Here is a 23581-nt window from a genome sequence, read left to right on the forward strand (position 1 = left end):
CTCCACCAGAGCGGCAGAAACAGTACTTACTACATTTCATCCCCCTCCTCTCTCTCTGTCTCTCTCTGTCTCTCTGTGTCTCTCTGTCTCTCTCTCTGGTATTATAGGTGAACCTCAGTTGTTGCTTTTAGGATGCCATCCACCTTGACTTTTTGAGACTACGTTTCTCACTTTGACCAAGAACTCTCTAGTTTGTCTAGACTGGCTGGCCAGTAATCCCCAGGGAGCTTCCTGTCTCCACCACACCAGCTTGGTTCACACGGGTTCCGCAGAAACAGTACTTACTACATTTCATCCCCCTCCTCTCTCTCTCTGTCTCTCTCTGTCTCTCTGTGTCTCTCTGTCTCTCTCTCTCGGGTTCTGGGTGTTGAGTTCACAGCCTCATGGCTGCATGGTAAGCACTTTACCACGCTGTCTCCACGGTGTTGTTGCTACATATCTGCTGGTCACAAATGGCCTCAGAAACCTCAGGTGTTGCTTTTAGGATGCCATCCACCTTGACTTTTTGAGACTAGGTTTCTCACTTTGACCAAGAACTCTCTAGTTTGTCTAGGCTGGCTGGCCAGTAATCCCCAGGGAGCTTCCTGTCTCCACCACACCAGCTTGGTTCACACCGGTTCTGGGCGTTGAGTTCACAGCCTCATGGCTGCATGGTAAGCACTTTACCATGCTGTCTCCACGGTGTTGTTGCTACATATCTGCTGGTCACAAATGGCCTCAGAAAAATGAATCACAAACTGTAAGAATGGGTAAGTACCTATTGCATGGAAAATGGGTGGATGGTCCTCAGGAGTTGAAGAAGCTATATGGGTAAAAATGGAAAAAGAGCCACCATAAGTACATTCAAAGTAAACAAAGTACACTTCCATATTCTTAAGGACCATCTAAGTCATAAAGTGAGTTTGTCTTTAAAATATTTTATTTATTTATTTATTTTTATTTTATGTATATGCGTGTTATCATTTTTATTTATTTACTTATTTATTAATTTTTGAAAATTTTACTTATTACTTTTATTTTATGTGTATGCCTGTATTGCCTGCATGTAGGTAAGTGCACCCATGTCATGATCAATGCCACGTGAGGTCAGAAGAGCTGTTGGATCCCCTGGGACTGGCGTTATGGACAGTTGTTAGCTGCCATGTGGGTGCTGGGTTTCAAACCTGGGTCTTCTGCAAGAACAGCCAGTGTTCTTAACTGCTGAGCCATCCTTCCAGTCCCATGTGTTTGTCTTTAAACAACAGTCAAGTTGATGACCACATAGTTACCATTTAAAAATGTGATAATGGCTTATGCATATGTGTGCATTATTGTGAATAATGACACAGCAAGTTCATATTGGGATTGTGAAGATGTGGCCTCATAGCAGGGCTTCCTTGTTAGAACCACAGAGTTCATGAACTGAACTCCAGGTCCCAGGCCCCAAGTACAGGCTGTGGGCAGAGAAGCAGCTCCTGCCCCCAGGCCCTCCTGTCCCCAGGTTCATCTGCCTCTAGAACTACCTGCCCCCGCTGGCCTGCCAAGGCCTCTGTTGTTCGAACGATCATGTTCGAGTTCAGGCTTTTGTGCTGAAACGTGGTGCTAATGTGCAGAAGGGATGACAGTCGGCCTGTTAATACCCAGAACACCTTTCCTCTTTGTGCATGGCAGGGCCCTAGGGACTTAAACAGCCCTGGGTCTTCACTTTCTGGAAGAGCTTAGAGTTTAGGGAATTGTCAAAGAAGATTAAAGCTCACTGGACTCTAGTCACCGGTCAGGAAATATAATGGCCACGAAGTCATAGATACCTGGATGTCCAGACGCTGCCGAATCTACAGAGAGAAGGGAAACACAAGGGTGGCAGGCATTAGAAGCCACGATCATGCAGTGGCTTAAAGATCACTGTCCTTGCTTAAACCGATCAAAGGAAGCTGGGTATGATCTATTCTTAGTAGGCCTCCAAGGCTGTCCCCTCTGCTGTGAGCTCTCACTCGCCTAAAATCTCAGGCAATGATTCTGTCAGAATTTGCCTTAGTAACTAAATTTATAACAGCTAGCAATATTTTGGGGATGATTTATGGTTTCTCCTTGCTTGACCAAACATTCTATGTGGATTGCCTAGTTTAGTCCCACCAACTCTCTGAGATAAGTACTGTTACTCTCTTTATCTTGTGGCTAATTAAATTCTTTAGACCCTCACTTTGAATGTGGCCACTATAAGTATTCCACGGCAGGTATATTTTTCAATGTTGGAACAGAAACTCACTGTCATGAACATGGGGACAGGCAAAAAGCATGTTGGTGTTCAGGTCTGGGCAGTTCTGTGATGGGCCTAGCATGGATCTTTCCTTACCTGAGCAGATGACACCGGCATCTTCCTGGTGCCCACAGTTGTGGGTGAGCCAGTCGCCATGAAGACACTGTGACAGGGAGGACTCCTGTCCCGTGCAGTTGACATCATCAAGGATGATGCTGCCTGACCCAGGGCCAAAGCTGGCCCCTGGGAGGGCAGATAAGGCCAGGCCACACCCAAGCTGTTTGCAGACCACGTGGGCATCCTCTATGGACCAGTTATCATCACACACGGTGCCCCAGGTGTTGGCATAGTAGACCTCGACTCGGCCCTCACACTTGCTTGTCCCATTCACCAGCCGCAGATCACCTTGGTGGGGAGTTTGAAGAGAGACCGCCATAAGGGGTTCATCAGAGGAACCAGGTGTTTCCTGGGAGTCATTCACTGACAGTCAAGGACAGCAAACCCACTTCTCTTTCATTTCATTTTATTTCAACTCAGTTTATGCCCTTGGTACCTCTCAGTGTGTATCGAAGATTATTCTTAGTAAAGAAGTGAATCTGAGGGAATTCTATTAGTCCAAAAACCTACTGAAAAATTACGTATACAATGTCTCTACATGAGTCCATGTGTACAGCTGAAGGTAACATAAGAAAACAGCGCCAGACAGGAGAAACCTTCCTTTGAGTTGTTAGCCAGGGTAGTCAGAGACTCAAAATTACACAGGCTATTGCCACAGCCCTTGATTGCCTCTCAGAACTTGAAGGTAAGACCCTATTTCTGAGGACAGGACATACTTTGGACACAGAATTTGGAGCAACGGAGCTGGAAATGACCTGGAAGCCACCTTCCCTGAAGGCTAGCTCTCATAGTTTTGAAGAGCACTATGCAAGCTGGTAAGGGAGAACACCAGTTGATGGTCCAACCCCAGCTTTAAGGCCTAATAACCACAACAATGACCAGCATAACAAACTATATCAGGGCAGTAGTGGCACTTTTATCTTGGGGTCATCAGCAGCTACCTAATTGAACTTAAAGCCCACTCAGTGGAATGAAACTCATGTATGATACTGTAAGCACAGCCAAGTACACATGGCTGGAGAGGTCACAGATCTTAGAGAAAACCCCAAGATCGTCACATCCCTAGACAAACGTAATATCTTTTTTTCTAAATTTATTTTTATTTTATGTGTATGAGTGTATTGCCTACATGGTAAGTGCACTCATGTTGTGCAATGCCTGTGGAGGCCAGAAGAGGGCATTGGATCCCCTGGAACTGGAGTTACAGAGGTTGTTAGCCCCCATGTGGGTGCTGGGCATTGAACCTGGGTCCTCTGTAAGAGCAGCCAGTGCTGTTAACTTCTGACCCATCTCTCCAGTGCCAAATGTAAATTTTTACTATGTGCAAAATATGAATCCTAGCATTTACAGACAAGTATCCCAGTCACCACTCATCAGAGAAACTTCTTTTGCAACAGATGGAGATTATTACAGTGTTCCACAACTGGCCACACACAGATTGCTTGTGAATTTCCCAGCCCTAAGTAACACATCTACAATGCAACTTCTACACCTAAGGCTCATGGAACACAGTGAAACAAGGGGTAGAGGGGACACTAGTGCATCTCTCAGCTCTCATCAGTGAAGCTCCTCATGCAACAGAGGACCATGAACACAAAAGGACACAAATGACCGAAGCTTAAAGGATCACAGAGTGTGGGTCCTTGAACAGGATTCCTATACTAAATTCCACCCACCCAGGCCTCAGGGACCATTGTAGCAGAGGGGGCAGAATGATTGTAAGAGTCAGGGAGGAGGTGCATGATCATATGGAAAGAGAATCCTACAGGCTCCTGGGACCTTGTTCATATGAATCTACAGCAATGGTGACATCATGCACAAGACCTACGCAAACTCAAGCAGACAAAAACCCAGCACAGAACTGTGGAAATGGGCAGCAGGCCCCAATCTTAGCCAAGGAACTATTGGCAGCTGATTACTGCTGAGTGAGAAAGAGCTGATCTTCTTAAAGGGAGGGACTCTAAACGGGCTGACTAGACCTCAGTGGATGAATTTTCACTGAGAGATGTCTGGGGACACTAACTTGATTTGATAGGCCTTAACATAAATGACTGAATGAAATCCACTGGGCGGGGGGGGATGCTATGGGAGGGCGCCAATGGAGAAAGGGGCATAAAGATGATGTTATGCGTGAAATACACAGAAATTCAATAAAAAATTTACAAAAAGAGGAAAGAGATGACTATTTGGTCAACAGGACCAGAGACCTGCCCCACAGCTCTTTCACTGTATGCTGTAAGTGTTGGTTTCTGTCATTCACTAAGTTAGTTATAGTCTCACAAGGAGTTACACTAACTGGTGTGTGTGTGTGTGTGTGTGTGTGTGTGTCCTTGCCAACATCAAGTAATAACAGTAGATACCAGGATCCAGTGACAGCCCTGTGTCAAGGTGTTCCAGGGAATGTGAAGGGTAGTCATTGCAGCTGATGCTCATATTTAAAGGTGTTTGTGGGGGTTGGAGAGATGGCTCAGTGGTTAAGAACACTGGCTGCTCTTGCAGAGGACCTGGGTTTGGTTCCCAGCACCCACATGGCAGCTAACAACTGTCTATAACTCCAATTCCAAGGGATCTGATGCCTTCTTCTGACCTCTGTGGGCACTGCATGACAAGGGTGCACTTACATATATGCAGGCAATACACTCATACACATTAAAAATAAATAAATAAATAAATAAATACATTCAAATAAATAAATAAATAAATAAATAAAATATTTTAAAGGTGGTTGTGTCAAAAAGGAGTAGAAGCTCAGAACAGAACCAAGGCAGTTCCTAGGTGGGACTGGGTAGAAACTGAAATTCAGTAAGATGATACCCTGACCCTTAACAGGTGTCGGCTTCCAAACCACCCTCAGCCCCTGCAAGTCATTTCTACATGTAGCAGCATTTTCTTCCCTCTCACTTTCTAGCCCCAGGTTTTCTAGATGGGCAGGGCCCTCCTCGCCCTTCCTCCTCCAGCCAACGCTTGCAGGGCCATCTTGAGCTGGGGAGGACAATGGGGCAGTGTGTGTGGCAGGGCTGCTTCTGCCACCACAATGCTGGACTCTGTCTGTGCTCAAACTCTACAAAGGAAAGGCAAGTAAAGAAATGTTACCTGTTGGTGTGGACACCTCTGGTTGCTTTACAGAAGATGCTAAGGATGAACAGAAAACAAAAGAAGAAAATTATGTAACATTTCGGTTACACCTTGGCCAACTGTCAATGAGCTCTCCACCTCCTGGATTATCTACAGGCAATTTCTCATTCTAAATCACATTCTCTTCTGGTACCCTTTCTTTGTAGAGTACTCTGCTCCCCCTCCCCCCAGTCCATGTGCACGATGAACACAAACCACTTTACAAGCTCAAGGAACCAAAGCCTGGGGTTAATAGCCTTTTTTAAAAAAAAAGAACAGATACAGTGTAAAGTGAAAAAATCATCTTTTGGGGGCCTTTGCTGCCAGAATAATCCACCCTGCACTTCCGCTGGAGGCATGAGGTCACTTCTCTCTCCCAACTCTTCTCTGCATGCTGAACTTTGCTCTTAAAAACCTGCCCTGGTGGAGGGGAGGGATTGGAAATGGGTTTGATCAAAACACCTTATATGCATGTAGGAAATTCTCAATAAAATTTAAAAACAAACCTGCCCTGGAAGAGCAACTGACTGACTGAAATGTGACAACTACTGGGACCAAAAGAGACCAGAGCAAACAAAAAAAAAGTGATGCTTTTGGCTTCTTCATTCTTAATTTGCCAAGGAAAAAGCAGTATACAGAGAGAACCTTCCGCAGTGCTCTGGCCTCGGAAGTCAGAAGGGCTGATGCCTAAGTGGCATGCCTGGTCATATGGCAGGCACTGCCCTATCCCTTCTCACAGGGAAAGTCGCCCAATCCCAACATAGCCTTAACAGGCAGATGTTGCCATCCATACCAGCTCACCCAGGGGAGGAAAATAAGACTTGAAACAGTTCAGAAGTTCGCTAGAGTTGGGAAATGCTGACGACAGGGTGTTTGGCCCCAAATCACTAATCTACTTCCCAACAGCTTGTTGATCAATCAAAAACAACTGAAATTACCTGAAATCACACCACTCATAGGAGCTGTTGGTGCTGGGTAAGTCAGAGAGGCTGTGAAAGGCATGAGACGGAGGGCCAGTCATCTCTCTTCATCTGCAGAACCCCACAATTACACTTGCATATTTGAATCAGAAAGGAACAATATTTTGTTTGGGGGAGAAACCAAAACCAGATGTACCCCACTTTGGCTTCTAAGAGTGGCCCAGAGTTACCACCTGAGCTTCTGGACCTCTGGGTCCATTTCTATCCCACTACTGGACACTGGATTATAATTTTCTTTTCTTTTGATAGACTTTGGCCCCGGTGATGGTGACCTTGTGTGAAGAGTTTGTCTTGCCAGTTGTTTTGGTCTGCAATTTTAATTTTTTATTAAATTAAATTTATTTATTTATTTGAGACAAGGGTGTCCTGTAGTCTACCCTGGCCTCCAACTCACTATGTAGCTGAGGATGGCTTTGAACTCCTGGGGTAAACTTCAGTTGGTAAAAGGCAAGATGAACTTGTCTCAATGCACAACCTTAGCACAGGGAGGAATGTGTGGCGATGGACAAGGTAAGGAATGAAAGGAACTTGGGTTCTGTTCGGCGGCCCTTCCGCTCCTCAGGCTCACTTCAACAGCTAAGAGAGCCCTTCAAACCTCCTGGCAATTGAGACACTGATTTGCTTGTCTTCTGATGTCACACTTGCCACACGGGCTCGGCTCCCTTACTCAGAACACTGGATTCTCTCCCTTGACGCTTCCCCTCTCTTCTTTTGAGAACCTTCTTGTAGCTTCACCTTCTATGCTCCTTTATTCTCTCATCGCTACCTGATAAGCCAGTCTGTCCTTTCCCACCAGCCCTAGCAGGATACAGAGATAGGTGGAGAATTTTGACTTCAATGACTGGATATATCTGTAGAAATTCAACTGGGATAAAACTTAGGAATAAGAGTCTGTGGTAGACTCAGGCCTCTATGCTCTTAGAAAAAGTATCTGGGTTTCATGGAAAATGAGAGGATTAAACCAAAGAAAAGTTTCCCAGAGATGTGACATGTCCCTGGTGGGACTGACCTAATTTGAGGTGGTGCTTTCTACCTTAACACTTGCATGTTTACTTACATACATGCAAGCTCATACACATAAGGTAAAAATAATACTTTTAATATGTTTTTTGTTATGTGTATGAGTATATTGCCTACATGTATGTAAGTGCACCTGTGTCGTGCAATGCCTGAGAGGTCAGAAGAGGGCTTCAGATTCCTCTGGAGCCAGAGTTATGGACAGTTGTTAGCTGCCATGTAGGTGCTGGGAATCGAACCCGGGTCCTCTGCAAGAGCAACTAGTGCTCTTAATTGCTGAGCCATCTCTCCAGTCCCCTAAAGTCAAAATAATAAAATATTCTCTTAAAAGGGGCTGGAGAGATGGCTCAGCAGTTCAGAGCACCGGTTGGTCTTGTAAAGGAACTGGAATCGGTTCCCAGCACAAACATGGTGGCTAACAGCCGTCCATAACACTAGTTCCAAGGGATCCGATGCCTTCTTCTGACTTTTGTGGACATTACACTGCACAATGCCCTTATATACATGAGGCAATACACTCATACACATAAAATAAAAATAATAAAATGATTAATAATAAAATGATTAAGTATTAAGATTTTTTTTATTATTTTGATTTTATGTGTATGTGTGTATTGCCTGTATGTACGTAAGTGCACCTGTGTTGTGTAATGCCTGCAGAGGACAGAAGAGGCTGTTGGAGCTCCTGGAACTGGAGTTACAGATAGTTGTTAGCTGCCACGTGGGTGCTGGGATTCGAACCCAAGTCTTCTGCAAGAATAGCCAGTGTTCTTAACCACTGAGCCATCTCTCCAGCCCAGTATTAAGATTTTTAAATGTACGCTTAACTCCATTCTCAAAAAGACATTTTTGGATATGCATGGGAATGAATTGATTGGAAATTAACTCAACCATTTTAAAAAGTTTTTTCCAACATAATTTTATTGTCACTGTGTCTAAGTATGGTCTGTTTGCAGCAAGTGGCCCTGGCTCTTTGTGAATGCTGATAAAGGTTGAAAATTCTTTGTAAGAGGAACTTATGTAAGTAAAAAGAGCCAGATTAAAGGAAAGAGTTATGAGGCTCACACCTTGGGTAGTGAGTGAATATGGCGGGGTTCTGGATGGCTGATGTGTGGGAATAGCGGTCTGGATTTCCTTCCTGTTTTATGTGTGGCTGGGCAGGAAGTTCCCAGGACTGGAATGTCATTGGCCCAAGCCGCTGGCTCAGAGCCTGTCCTACCTGAGCAGATGGCACCAGCATCCTCATGGTGGCCACAGTTGTGAGCGAACCAGCCACGGTGCGGACACTGCCACAGTCTGGCTTCTGTCCCCATGCAGTCTACATCATCCAGGGCAATGGGGCCCAGGCCTCGCTCAAAATGTGCTCGCCCAACAGCTGCCACGGCCCCACCACAGCCCAGGTGCCGGCATACCACCTGGGCATCGCGCAGGTCCCAGCTGTCGTCACACACCGTGCCCCAGCTGCCGTTGTGGTACAGCTCCACACGGCCCTCGCATGGGTGGCTGCCATTGGCTAGTCTAAGAGCCACATCTGAGAAAGACAGACATAATGGGTCTCCACCCTGGGACTACCCTTTTATCAACGAGCACCGGAAAGGAGGGCCTGGCTTCAGTCCTGGCTAGCTTTGCAGGTTCTACCCTCTCTTTGTGGGTTCAAACTGATGGCAAAAATCACCCTGGGCTTGATCTTAATGTAAACATGGGGGATGTTTCACAACTGACCCCAATTAGGGTTAATTTCATACTTCACAGAACTCAAAGAGGGCTCTCAAAAGCTTTTTGTAAAGTAACAACCATCAAGCATGCCAACATTCATCCTTCAACATGGTCATGAATGAAACAAGCTGGATCACAGGACTGGCCACATCTCCTTTCTTAACATGGTTCAGGGGACTCTAACCTCAGGGAGTATGTGCGTGCATGCACTAGTCCAGGGCAGTAAACAGTATCACTGTTCAGCCAGTCTCTGCAAGGCACATCTTAGAAGATATGAGTTTTGGAGATCTTGGGAACCCTTTCAAATCCTTAGCACCCATTGGCTGAGTAGTCATCTGAGATCCCCATGATTGCTGAGCAGGGCCAGTGGCTGAAATGATAAAAGACCTACCTGTGTCTTTCTCATCTTGCATCAGAGACTCATAAGATGCATAGAACCCAATGTTGGTGACGATTGCGTCACTGTGGAACACCACACTCATGTGGTTTGATGAAGAGGTAAATACTGGGGTTGTTTCTGAGCAGAACCTCCCCAGTGAAAAAGCTTCACTTTGTGGGCCATCAAAGATTTCAATGAAGTCATAGGGACAGCCGTAGAAGTTTTCTATTCTGTGAATGAAATGGTGTCATTCAAACTCAGTCCCTTGGGCCTTTTTCCGGTCAGCAGTTGCCCAAATGTGTTCAGCAAAAGTCAAGCAAAGCTACTGGAAACCCATATCTCTTTACACTGGTTGTAAGAAGGGCTGACCTACGAGCAAAAGTGTAACCACGAGCAAAAGGTACTTGCCTATTTCTAAGTATCTTTTAATGGCACTTTCTGAATATGCATTGTAAGCTCACAAGCTAGATTTAAGTGGTCTTGATGGCTTCTGGTGAGAAGTGAGCATCTCTCCTGTCATGACAATGCTTCGTTCTCCTTCCCGGAAGCAGATCCAATGAACTGGTCTATTTCCAGGGAACTGGTCTGTTACGCAGGGATGGTGGCCGAGCTTACTACTGTTCACTGTCTTCCCGAAGCTCATTCTGTAGCAATGTTCACTAAGTCTGTGACAGCAAAACGTGCCTGTAGCAACATCTAGCTACTGGATCTCCTACTGACGGACAGGTGGACTAATTCCAGTTTATTGCCACTGTATGAAGGCTGCGTGACCCTCCTTGGTGCTCATGAAATGCTATCTGTAGACCAACTTCCTGGTCTACTGGAATTAAAAGATTTGTATATTTAAATTCTGATCAGTATTACTGGGCTCCCCAATATATAGTTAACTTGTGAACATTATAGCTCGGGGGGGGGGGAGTAGAAACAGAGGCTTAAGCTGGTGTACGCAACCAACAAAACAACAATACAAAGCAGAATCTGTTTACTCACTTGACCACTTCAAAGGTGAGTCGGATGTGGGCGCTGCTATCCACTTGTATGTCCCAGGCACATACAACATTGGTGGGATACTTTTTAGGATACCAAGGACTGGAGAAGGAGCCTGAACTATTCGTGAGTAAACCACCACAAGGGAAACTTTCATCTGCAAGAAAGTAAAGAAGGGGATGCTAACCTCTGCTGCTGTGTGTGTTTTTAGGAAGGTCAAGAGGGGACTTACAATGGGAACAGAAGCAAAGAAAACAAGCGGAGCGCGGCAGCGCACACCTAAATTCCCAGCACTTAGAAGGCTGAGGCAGAAGGGTCTCAAATGTGGGCCTAGCCTGGGTTACAGAGTCTCAAATGTGAGGCTAGCCTGGGTTACAGAGTCTCAAATGTGAGGCTAGCCTGGGTTACAGAGTCTCAAATGTGAGGCTAGCCTGGGCAACAGAATCTCAAGAAAGCAACAAAAAGAAGCAAGGGAAACATATGCTAGGGCTTTTTACTTTCAGTTTTATATGTGTCTGTATGTGTCTGCCACGTGTGTGCCAGTGCCTGCGGAGGCCAGAAGAGAGCGTTGGGTCCCCTGGAGCTTGAGTTCTAGGTGGCTGTGAGTGGCCTCATGTGGGTACTGGGAACCAAAGCAGTTCCTCTGGAAGAACAGCAAGACCCTTAACTCCTGAGCCATCTTTCCAGCCCAAAGAAACCTTTTTTTGTTGTTTCTGAGATGGGGCTAATGTAGCACAGACTGACTATGTAGCTGAGGATAACCTTGAACTTCTGATCCACCTGCCTCCATCTCCAGAGTGCTAAAATTACAGGCATGCACCACCATGTCTGGTTTTGAGCAGTGCTGGGGATTGAACCCAGTGCTTCTAGGGAAGCACTCTACCAACTGAGATACACCCCCAAATCCAGCATCAGCCTGTTACCAAATGAAGATCATGTGCTTGGATGAATGGGTTTTATGAAACCATGTGCACAGGTAGATACATATGCAAACTCAATGGGAAAAAGATGCAAAGACATTGCAAATCAAAGTATCCTTTCTCAGCATACTGTGCTACAACAGCTCATATTAGATGAGCCTGATTTGACTTTATTAAAATAATTAACTGGGAAGCTCTTAACCTGATCCAGTGCCTTGAGTCCTACATAAGCAAACCAAAAGCCAACTTAGTACAAATTTTCACAACCAGTCAGAAGCTGCCAAACCTCTCACTAGGGACTTCCCCACTAAAGTGATCTGAAGGAAGACACTGTTCCAGTTTCCTCAGTCACATATTTTCCTTGCCTTGCCTCAAAGTGAGCCCTAGCAAAGCCTGTCCCTCCAGCCTGCAGCTGCTCAATTCAAATTTGCTATGTGCTCAAAATAAATCCTTTAAAATTTTAATCTGACAAAGCTTATCTTTTAATACTACATACAAGTTGTCACTGAAAACAAGGCCAAGACTAATTGAAGTCTCCAATTAGGACTGAACTCTTGGATTTAGTGTGGGAGTGGCTTCTTGTAGATTAAATGGATAGAGGACATCCATCTAGATACAGGAGAGCTAAGACGGAAAGCAAAGCATATCCAACAGCACAAGGAGAACTTGCGTGAAACTGCGGAGCCTACCTGTAAGGGCGTCACCAGCGGAGCCTGTGAAAATGCACAGAAAAAATGTCATGAGCAAGAACTCATATCTACATTTAATTTAAAAAATACTGAAGACTATTGACCCTTCTATGTGCCCAATAAGAAGACACGATCCTGGCTCCTCAAGAGCTTGGAATGACCCTGAGACCTCAGGTTCCTCGCTCCCTCCAGCATCTCACAGTGTGATCATCACTGGCAGCACTTGGCCTACTGTCTGCTGTAGATGCTGAAGCACGATGACCCAGTAGCCAAGAGACTGCATCTCTGGTGACTCTGAACCCTCCCTCCCTCTCTCCTACCTTTCTCCCCACCCTCTGAGTAACTCGGCCCCACCATACTGTCAACACTAGAGGGCATCTTGTTAATTAGAAACAGTATCTAATTTGACTGTCCCCCATCCTCAGAACTGAATGGTAGGTAGGACTCCTACATTGAAAATCCTGGCAACTGACTGGATGTATTGACAAACAGTACCTGCTGGTCCTCTGCTCGGCTTGCCACTGATACCTATTCAAGTATGAGGATGAGAGACAGATTGAATAAGGCAGTCACATAACTCCAGAAAAATCAAGTGCTTTGCTCAGGATCAAACATACTGTGTTCTGAGCCATTAGAAAAGGAGAACCAAAACACATCCAGGCTGATGAAGGGATCAGTGGGCCTGGGCGGGGGAACACACATCTTTGCTGGCTTAGCAGTTGAGTATGGATAGTAATAGGCTCCAGTTTATTACAGATTGTGGAGATTAAAGGAGAATTTGGATGCACATAGCTTGGCATGCAAGAGCACTTGGCCTTTGTTGAGTACTAGCTTTAATTCTTAGGAGAGTGAACTGTTACCAATTCCCAGGCATGCCATGCCAGAAATAAGTTGTCTGACAATTCCAACCACTTATTCAATTATCACTTTTCTGGTGGAACCTTGAGCATGTTGCAGATGGAAGAATCTAAGAGAGAGTAAACTAACTCTTGAGAAAATTGGTTTAAAACCTGAGTTGAAGCCCAGAACTCCCTGCTACCTGCCTGCTGGTGTTGACATCTCCCTTCCCAGGAGCTGTGAGTGGACAACGCTCTCTCTGAGGTGTGCTGCATGCCACCCCACTCACCTGAGCAGACCACGCTGGCATCTTCATGGTGCCCACAGTTGTGGGAGAACCATCCGTGGTGTGTGCATTGCCACACTTTGGCTTCATCCCCCATGCACTGCACATCATCCAACATGATCTGACCTGTGCCTCTGTCAAAGTAGCTCTCAGCCGGGGCCAACATGGCCTCGCCACAGCCGAGCTGCTGGCATACCACCTTGGCATCTGTGAGGTCCCAGCTGTCATCACACACTGTGCCCCAGGTACCATTGTAGGAGATCTCTACCCTGCCTTCACACCTGTGACTGCCATTCACCAGTCGCAGAGCCATGCCTGGGGGATGGAAAACAGAGGCTTCTGAGCTGTGGAATTGGCCTCAAACTCTGGAATCATCTGCAGGTAGAAAATTTCTCCAGCTCTTGGGCATATATCCCTGTTGACTTTTAGACCCTAAGGGTGTCCCGGTGTCCTGATTTCTTAGAATATACCTGACTGTTGACGATCAGTTAATGGCTATTAATTATTTTTGAGACAGTCTTATTATGTAGAACTGGCTGGGCTGGAACCCCCTATGTAGACTAGGCTGGCCTCCAAATCACAGAGATCTGCTTGTCTCTTCCTCCCAAGGCCTAGGATTAAAGGTGTGTGTCATCATACCTGTTCCTATTAATTATTTTTTAATTTCTTTTACTTTTTATGTGTATGAATGTATTGTTTGCATGTATGTAGGTACACCCATGTCATACAGTGCCCAAGGAGGACAGAAGAGGGCGTCAGATCCCCTGGAACTGGAGTTACAGACATTTGTTAGCCACCTTGTGGGTGTTGGGATTTGAACCCAGGTCTTTTGTAAGAGCAGCCAGTGCTCTTAACCATTGAGCAATCTTTCCAGCTCCCATTAATTTTTTAATCTTTGAGTGTGTGTGAATGTACTGTGTGTGAGTGTGAGTGCATGTGCGTGTGTGTACGTGTGCATGCATGTGCATGTGCGTACGTGTGTGTGCATGTGCGTGTGTGTGTGTGTGTGTGTGTACAGGCACACGTGCTGTGGGGCACATGTGGAGGACAGAGGACACTTTGGTATTGGTCTTCTCCTTCTACCTTGTTGGAGACAGATCTCTTGTTATTCACTACGGTGTGCACCAGGCTCACTGGCTTATGGACTTCCAGGGATTCGTCCACCTCTGCCTCCCATGTCGCAGGGCTTACAGACCCTCACTACTGCATGTGGCTTTATGTGATGTCTGGAGTTCTGAACCCAGGTCCTTTACCCACTGAGTCTCTAAGCTCTCAAAGTAACCCAGATGGAGGATAACTTACATGTTCCCCTGAACATGAAGCCACTGAGAGCTCCAGAATGTTCCTTGTAGCCTTCTGCAGAGCCTGAGAGATCCCTACGTGCTATGGATGGTGTGTGTTGAATTTAGTTAGAAACAAGTAGACTGGTAGTTGTACTTTGTGACATTTTTGTTCCAGAATAATCTTCCCTGAAGGGAAGATCTCAGATGGACTCCTTATCAATACACACATGGACAATGTAGGGCAGATACCCTCAGCCATCTGGTTCTGGATGCTTTGGTGGAAGACGGTGATGGTGGGTGGCAGGGCGGGGTTGAGGACTGGGACTGTCCCCGTGAATATCATTCAGAACAGCAATAGTGGAGAGGGACTCATTCAGGTCAGACTGAGAAAGCCTCCTCTCTAAATGGTACAGGATACCGTTAGACATGCTTCCTGTGTGGTGCGTGTAGAATACCCACCGCTCTGCCTTTCATCTTGCTGAACAGTGTTGTACAGGGCATAGAAGCCCGTGTTGGTGATCATGGCATCACTTTTAAAAAACACTGTCATGGAATTTGAAGAGGAGATGAACGTGAGCTCTGCCCCAGCACAGACTCTGCCCATGGAGACTGAAGCAGCTTGCTGTCCATCGAACACTTCAACAAAGTCGTAAGGGCACCCATAGATGTCCTCTAGTCTGAGGGGATGAAGGCATTATTAGTGTCCCCAAGGAAATCTACAAGTCAACCCTGCCTTCTCTCACCATGAAACGCCCCTAGAATCTGCCCTCCTGCCTTCCCCTCCTGGGACCAGCCTGTTCTGTCAGATGCCCCTTCTCACCTGGTCTGTTGTGGTGGCCTCTACTGGGAATCCTGGCTTCCAGTTTCCCTCACCCTTTCCTTTCTATCCCAAATAGCTCCTTGGTGTCTCTGACTCTTCACTTCAAATACTGCCACTTCCTGGTGTGGGGCAAGACCTCCAACAGAGTCTCATTGAGTAAAATGCTTCAGAAGATCCCACATGGGAGATATAACTAAAGGGACCTATTGGGAGGACTCACCTCACCAATGCCCCACACTGCCCAAGTTTCTACTCTAGATGATGAGAGAACTGTGCCAACCACTCCACTTCCTGCCATCTTATCCTTTGTACTCCGGCCTGCTATTACAGATGTCGACTGATTTTACTTAACAGCACTTATGAACTTATCACCTCCTGAAGTTTTCCACTGAGTTAATGGTCTATGTGAGTACTGTTTGTCTTTCCATCTGGAATGTAAACTCATGGGAAGTAGAGGACTTATCAGTCCTGTTCAGCATTATAAGCCTGGTCCTAGACTGGAGCCCACACGGGGGTGGGGGCAATAAATACATGTGGAAAGTACACCAATGTTTATCTAACACAGTAAACATTCGATGATAACATAACATGAGATGTGAATTTGTGTCAAACAATAACGAAAGCTTTCTATGCCTGTATTATCAATTCTCATTGCATAAATGTATGCCCAATGAACAGTTTGTACACAAAATACCAGATTTTAAAACCTACCAGTATATATTTATTCCAGTGCAGTAGATATCAAATACCTAAAAACCCACTTTAAATCTTTATAAAGAAGTGATAAATTTGTGTGAAAGGTGCAATAGAGTGGTAATAACAGGTGTTAAATTAAAATTGAGGGGCTGAAGAGATGGTTTAGTGGTTAAGAGCACTTGCTGCTCTTACAGAGGACCCAGGTCCAGTTCTTAGCATTCACGTGGCAGCTAACACTGTCTATAACTCCAGTTCCAGGGAATCTGACGCCCTCTTCTGGCCTCTGTGGGCATCACACACAGGTGCACTTACATACATGCAGGCAAAACACTCATCCACCTAAAATAACAATAAATAAAAATTTTCAATTAAAAATAAAACAAAATTGAGACCATGTCTGAAGAGTCCCTAGGAGGATGAGTCTGGTAAGGTCATAGTGACCTTGACCTTGATTTGCAAATATGAGCAAAGCCGAACTTGGATTATTTCTTGTAAATGCCTGTGTTAGCGGATAAGGAATCAGGTCAGTGATAGAGCATTTGCAAAGCATGCTTGAGGCCCCAGGTTCAACTCTTCCTCCCTCCATGCCTAAAAAGAGAAAGAAAAGAGAAGCCCATTCTTGTGTTGAAAAAAAAACACAATTTAAGAGTCAACAAATACAATTACATAACTAGGGGCTTCCCAAGAAGACAGCAAATGAGGCAATCCTGCAATCGTAACCAGATAGTCTGCTTTACCTGTGTCTGCCCTGAAAGACTTCCCTCTGCAGTCCCTTGCTGCAGCTCCCGAACTGGTTCTGGTTAGAGCTGCCTGACTCACAAATCCTTGTCTGCCAAATGGACTGAAAACATTTACTGTGCCTCAGTTTACTCATTTTTCTTAATCTGAGATTTTATTTCCTCAAAACAAGATATACTTAATATGGTGCTTTAATATAGTCTCCAAGTGTTTGAACATTCTGTCCCCTTTGCTGGTGCTGTTTGTGGAGGCTTAGGAGGTGTGGCCTTGCTGGAGGAAGCACGTCACTGGGGGCGGGCTTTGAGAGTATATAACTTGCCCACTTCCAGTCTGTCTCTCTCTGCTTCCTGTGCCCACTTGAAGACGTGTGGGCTCAGCTTTCTGCTCTGGCCGCCTCCTGCCTCCCCGCCATAATGGACTCTTCCTTCTACGAGTTGGCCTTGGTCGTGATATTTTATCACAGCAACAGAAAAATAAAAATACACTTAGCGAGAACGAAATGGCAAGTTTTTAATAGGAATATAATTTTTTGCATGTGTGCGTACATGTTTCTATGGGGAGTACATGTTAGTGTGCACATGAGTGAAGGCCACAGGACAACCTCAAGTGTCATCCTCAGGAACACCATCCTCCTCCTTTGAGACTAGCTCTCTCATTGGCTTGGAGCTCACTGATTAGTCTAGACTGGCTGGCCAGAAAGCCTTAGGCATCCTCCTGTCTCTGCCTTCCCAGCACTGGGATTACAAGTGTGTGCCACCATGCCCAGCATCTTTTTAAATTTTATTTTTAAATTTATCTGTATGTATCTCTGCCTGCATGAGTTTATGTGCACTGGGTGTGTACAGGTGCCCATAGAGGCCAGAGGTGTCAGATCCCCTGGAACTGGAATTACAGGCCATTGGCCACCTGATGTGGGTATTGGGTACTGAACCTGGGTTCTCTGCAAGAGTAGTAAGTGCTCTTAACCACTGTGCCATCTCCGCAGTTCCCATACCCTTCTGATTTGGGTTCTGGGGCTGAATTCAGGTCTGCATGCTTGCCAGGCAAGTGCTTTACTAAGCTATTTCCCCAGCCCTTTCGTAAGAATAGAATTTTTTTTGTATTTTAGTTTTTGTATTTTAATATATATTTTAATTGAATTTTTTGAATTTCACAAAAAACATCTTAATCATCTTTATGTCCCCTCCCCCCATCTACACCCTCCTATAGCACCCTCCCCACTGGATTTCATGCATTCTGACATGTATCTTAAGGCCTATCGAGTCAAGTTAGTGTGCCCAGATATCCCTCAGTGCAAGTTCATCCACTGGTGTCTAGTTAGCCTAGCTAGAGTCTCTCCTTAAAGAAGATCAACTCTCTTTCATCCAGCAGTAATCAGTTGCCAATAGTTCTTCAGCTAAGGTTGGGGCCTGCTGCCCATTTTCCAAGTTCTATATTAGTTGGGTTTTTGTCTGATTGAGTTTGCATGGGTCTGGGGCACACTGACAACACTGCTATAAGTTCATATAAGCAAGGTCCCAGGAGCCTGTAATACTATTTCCTTATAGTTATGCATGAATAGTATTTTTCCACACAAGCATGAAGTAAAGTTCTGCGGGGATTGCAATAGGAAAAACAAACACCAATGTAAGTCAGGGCTTCTAATCTCACTGCAGCTGATACTGGATGGAAAACTTTTCTTGGGAGGGGCAGGGAGTAATCTTGATTGTTGTAGGAAACTTAGCAGAAGCCTTGACCTCCATCTTCCAGATGGCAATGCCCCTCCCATTTATGATGATCAAAAATGACTCCAGACCTAGGCAAATATCTTGTAGTAAGGTATAACAAGATGTAGTTGAGGGGTACACAGTAATCAAAAATAAAATTTATATCCTGAGAAGCAAGATGTAAATGGCAACATATTTAGATTTAAAAACTATCAACCCCCACAAATCAAGAACTTTCCCCTGGTTCTAGGCAAGACGTTAAACTACTCCATAATTTGTGTGTTCTGACTACAGTAGGAATTTATGTTGGAACATCAACCTCTAGACTCACGGAAAGTGGAAACCATTACAGCTGCATGGAATAACTACTTTCCAGAAGTGAAAAAGTGGTGTTCTACACCTCGAAATATTAAATCTATGGATTTTGTGTATTTGAAGTACATGGCACCAAATTTCCTCACATTTTCTTTTTTAAAAAAATTTTATTGGGCTTTTGTATATTTCATACAGAGCTTCTTAATCATCTTTATACCCCTTCCGCATTGGCCCCCTCTCATAGCCCCCCCACTTGAATTCATGCATTTGGTCATTTTTGTTAAGGCCTGTCTTGTCAAGTTAGTGTCCCCAGACATTCCTCAGTGCAGGCTCATTCACTGAGGTCTAGTCAGCCTGTCTAGGGTCTCTCCCTCTAAGAAGATCAGCTCTTCCTCACCCAACAGTGATCAGCCTCACGTTGTTTTCAAAAGTAAATGTGCACTGAATGCGTGAATGGTAAGTATATTTTTCTCGTAGCACACAATGCCCCTGTATAGTGCTGTACGTCTTCTCTATCCAGAGCAACTTGGGCACTTCACTGCCTACCTCTTTCACACTTACAAGGGCGGTGCTTAGATCCTTGTCTGTTATGACCAATGAGCGAAGATGGAAGACAGTGCAGAGTCGGAACAGATGCGGGACAGAGTCAGGAAGAAAGAATGACCCAGATGTGACAGGAGAAAAAGAAGAAACCACGCTTTCTATTAGAAAGCCCCATGTATGTGAATTCGTACGTGCTCATGTAGTTGTTCTGCATTTGATGATTCAACCAAGTGTTGTATTCAACACGCATACATGTCACCATGCCCTAAAGAACACAGTATAGCAACAAGTCGTATCATAGTATATTAGGTGTTACAAGAAATCTGAGATGATCTAGAGTACACAGAGAGCTGTGCAAGGGTTGGATGCAAACACTATGACACTTTATATAAGGAATCTGAACGTAAGTGGTAGAGGAAGGGGATCTTGGAACCAATCTGTGAAAACCAAGGGACAACTGCATACATCCACGTAAATGTACTCTAAAATACAACTAAGCGCTTTCAAGGGACGGTTGGAGGAAGAAGAGGTACAGACACCTGTTTGATGGGAAGAATGAATGAACCCCTTAAATTTGTCAAAGAAAATTCCTGATAGGAACATGACAGAGATTTTTCGAAGGGAAGAAGAACCAGATTTGCTTTGTGTAGCATCTGAGAAAAGGATGAACAGACAGTGAGAACAGGGAAACCAGATCTGAATCCTGCAGGAGGAAGCTCTCTGAGGGAGCCGACTGGAGGTGCAGGGGTGATGCCTTCAGGTTGGGCCACCTAGCTGGAGCTCTGTGTCTTGATGTACAGATGCATGTGGGGTATGATCTCATTGGATAAGAAGCTGAGGTAACTGACAAGGAAACCCACAACAAAGATCACCAAAACTGACCTGGAAGCTTCACCCCTACTGCCTGCCTTTCATGATACTGGAAGGTGCTACATACACTACTGCAAGGGAAAAGTAATGATCTCTTAACCAGCCTTGAATCCAGAGAACTTCAGTAATGACTGGCCTGGCAACTCACTGGTGTGATATTAGCACAAATGTCATGGCAGTAACCAACCACTTTCTGACTGGATTTAAGGCCTGCTCTACAAGATGAAACTCATATCTGGTGCTATTATTGGGGCCAAGAACCTGTGCCTATGCAAGTCATAGCACACAGGAGAAATTAGTGTTGTCTATTCTTAATGATTTATCAACATGCTCATAGATTAGGGTATCTCTCAGCCCCCATCAGAGAAGCTTCTTTTGGCAACAGACAGTGATTAGCACAGAGACCCACAGCTGGTCAAGGTTTAGAGCATAAGAGACCATAAGGGGGTTAATTCCCAGTCCTCGATGGGACACTTAAGTCACCCCCTCTCTTCCCAAGTCATAATGATCACTGTGGAAGGAGGGGTGGAAAGAGTGTAAGAGCCAGGGGTACAAGGTTTAGAGCATAAGAGACCATAAGGGGGTTAATTCCCAGTCCTTGATGGGACACTTAAGTCACCCCCTCTCTTCCCAAGGCATAATGATCACTGTGGAAGGAGGGGTGGAAAGAGTGTAAGAGCCAGGGGTGGTGAATGACTATAAAGAAACAGTGTTTCCATACACAACAGGATAGGTGCACATATGAGCTCACAGTGGTTATGATAGCACACACAGGACCTGCACAAGTTCAAGCCAGACAAAATCCAGCATAGAAAGGAGACATGAACATGATGTCCCACCCCTAGCTGAAGAGCTACTGGCAATTGATAGCTGCTGTGAGAGTGTGGCCCCTGGAAGGTTGCCCATGTTCCCGTGGATGAGTATATGGGCAACATAAATTGGGCACAAACGAGTAGGTAGGGAAGAGGGGGATGGGCCTGGAGGAATTGGAGGAGGGTGAACATGAGCAAAATACATTGTAAGAAGTTCTCAAAGAACTAAAGCAAAACCCCAGAGACGACCAGATCGATTCCCAGCTAAAATGTGAAAGGATTTGCCCCATGGAAAGGCATTCCTTTCAGGAAAGCTGACACAAATCTAGCCTGGCAGTTAAGGAAGAGAAAGGCAAAACTGCTTACTTCAGGCTTGGAATCGTCAGCTCTATGTTGAACTTGTCCGCAACACGTATCTCCCAGACGCACTCCATGTCAGTGGGGTAGTTTGTAGGATACCATGGACTGGAGAAGGAGCCAGAGAGACTTGAAATTACTCCTCCACAAGAGCTGTTTCCTTCTGTGAGAACAGACAAGACACCGGTGGTTGGCGTCTTCAGGCATGTGGCATTGTCCCAGGTACAGAATCCAGAATTCCCTCAGATTCAACAGTGGGATCGCAAAATGGAAAGGGATCTGCCAGCTTGGCTGGTATAAGCTAGGGTAGCTTTGAGAAGGAGGGCAAAATATAGGACTGGTAGGGGAACCCCGAAACTGGCTGAAACTGAATCCAGTGCATGTGTGGCAGGGCCTGTGGTAGGACATGCGTGTGTGTGTGTGCACATGCACAAGCACATGCACACATGCTTGCATGTACATGTGGAGGCCAAACCTCAGGTGGTGTTTCTCAGGTGCAGTTCACTGTGTTTTTTGAGACAAGTTCTCTTCTTTCAAAAATTTTATTATTTTTATGTTATGTGTATGAGTGTATTACCTGCAGGTGTGCAAATGCACCCACCTCGTGCAATACCCACAGAGTTTAGAAGAGGGCATTGGAACTGGAGCTATAGGTGGTTGTTAGCTGACATGTGAGTGCTGGGAATTGAACCCACAAAAGCAGTCGGTGCTCTAAACTGCTGAGCCATCTCTCCAGCGCCCAGAGACAGAGTCTCTTATCAGACCGGAACTGGCCAATTAGGCTAGGCTGACTGGCCAGTGAGTCACAGGGATCCATCTGTCTCCAGCTCCCCAGTGCTCAGATTACAGGTGTGCACCACTATGCTCAGTTTTGCAATGTGGATTCTGTGGATAAAGCTTAGATCCTTGTATTCGAAAGGCAAACACTTTATCAACTGAGTTATCTCCCCAGTGTCCTAGACTACAGTTCTTTAATGGTCTCCCCAGATTTCTGTCATGAAAGCCAGCTCAAGTCAAGTGTGTAACCTACCTATCTGTGAGGGCTTTGTCCTACCAATTCCTTCCCCTCATATCAAACGACAGAAAGAAGTCCTTTCTGCATTTATGAGTTATCAACATTTCACCCGTTTGTATGTTACAGGTCACACTTTTATGACATTACTTACCATGTGGTACATGGACTTTAGAAGTGGCAGCTGCAAACATCAAACCACAGAAAACGAGAACAGAGATCCCACACAGCCCACCTTTTCCCTCCTCGCCATGCCAATCCTTTCCTCAGCCAAAGTGACTGAATCTTTGAACACTTCATCTCCTTTCCTCTCCTGCCCTTCCTTGCTCTCTCACTAGAAGGAATAGTTTGGGACCTAATTCCATTTGGGAAATGTAACTGTTCTTGTATGAGCCATGGATTTATTATTATTATTATGATTTGGAGTCATGGCACCTTCACACATACGCATAATTATCCGCCCCCCATCACCCTTCGCCATCCCCCTTCCTCTGGTTCCCCTTCTTCCCCAGTTAATTCCCACTTCTGCTTTCCTATTACATGTATCCCACTACCCTCTCTACTTCCCATCTCCCTTAAGAACTCATCCTAGAGGCTGGAGAGATGGCTCAGAGGCTAGGAGCACAGGCTGCTCTTTCAGGGGACCTAGGTTTGGTTCCCAGCACCCACATGGAGACTAACAACCATCTGTAACTCCAGTTCCAGGGGATCTGACACCCTCTTCTAAACTCTACAGGCATTGCACACACAGGTGTCTTTTACATACATGCAGGCAACACACTTACACATGTGATAAATAAGTAAATTAATTTAAAAGATTCCTCTAATGATTCCTTTTCTAGTTCTGTGACCTACAAACATAACATATAAATACACTGCTTCCTCTCTCTCTCTCTCTCACTCACTCTCACTCTCTCTTGCTCACTCTTTTTCTCTCTGTCTTTCCCTGTCAACTACACATCAGGCAGCAGATTAATCCTAGAATATAAAAAAAAGCCAGTACTTTCAAAACTTCAGATGTGCATTGGAATTACATGGGAGAGTGAAATATTACTGATGACTGGGAGTGACCTCAGGGACCCCAGGGACCCAGTGACTCTTCTTGGGGACAGATGAGGTACTGGGAATTTTAGAAGCTCCCTAAGTGACCC

At 45.3% G+C, this 23581-nt stretch overlaps 2 protein-coding genes across 2 annotated transcripts in view; both read right to left on the minus strand.

Moving 5' to 3' along the window:
- The window catches only part of LOC115069322 (deleted in malignant brain tumors 1 protein), a 65321-nt gene extending 44166 nt beyond the window's left edge, over positions 1–21155 (minus strand). The window contains exons 1-9 of the mRNA XM_029560710.1: positions 21107–21155; positions 19234–19420; positions 15021–15238; positions 13282–13593; positions 12156–12179; positions 10550–10703; positions 9572–9789; positions 8684–8995; positions 2333–2641 (exon numbers count right to left, since the gene is read on the minus strand). Of these exons, the coding sequence (XP_029416570.1) occupies positions 2333–2641; positions 8684–8995; positions 9572–9789; positions 10550–10703; positions 12156–12179; positions 13282–13593; positions 15021–15238; positions 19234–19420; positions 21107–21155 (1783 nt within the window). The remainder of the gene's footprint in view (positions 1–2332; positions 2642–8683; positions 8996–9571; positions 9790–10549; positions 10704–12155; positions 12180–13281; positions 13594–15020; positions 15239–19233; positions 19421–21106) is intronic.
- Positions 21156–21423: 268 nt separating this feature from the next.
- Positions 21424–23581, minus strand: part of LOC103729315 (putative DMBT1-like protein) — a 57067-nt gene continuing 54909 nt past the window's right edge. Inside the window, exon 21 of the mRNA XM_029560711.1 lies at positions 21424–21581. Coding sequence (XP_029416571.1) covers positions 21424–21581 — 158 coding nt within the window. The remainder of the gene's footprint in view (positions 21582–23581) is intronic.

The sequence above is a fragment of the Nannospalax galili genome, unplaced genomic scaffold (assembly GCF_000622305.1).
Source record: "Nannospalax galili isolate Female #2095 unplaced genomic scaffold, S.galili_v1.0 scaffold31, whole genome shotgun sequence".
NCBI classification, from domain to species: Eukaryota; Metazoa; Chordata; class Mammalia; order Rodentia; family Spalacidae; genus Nannospalax; species Nannospalax galili.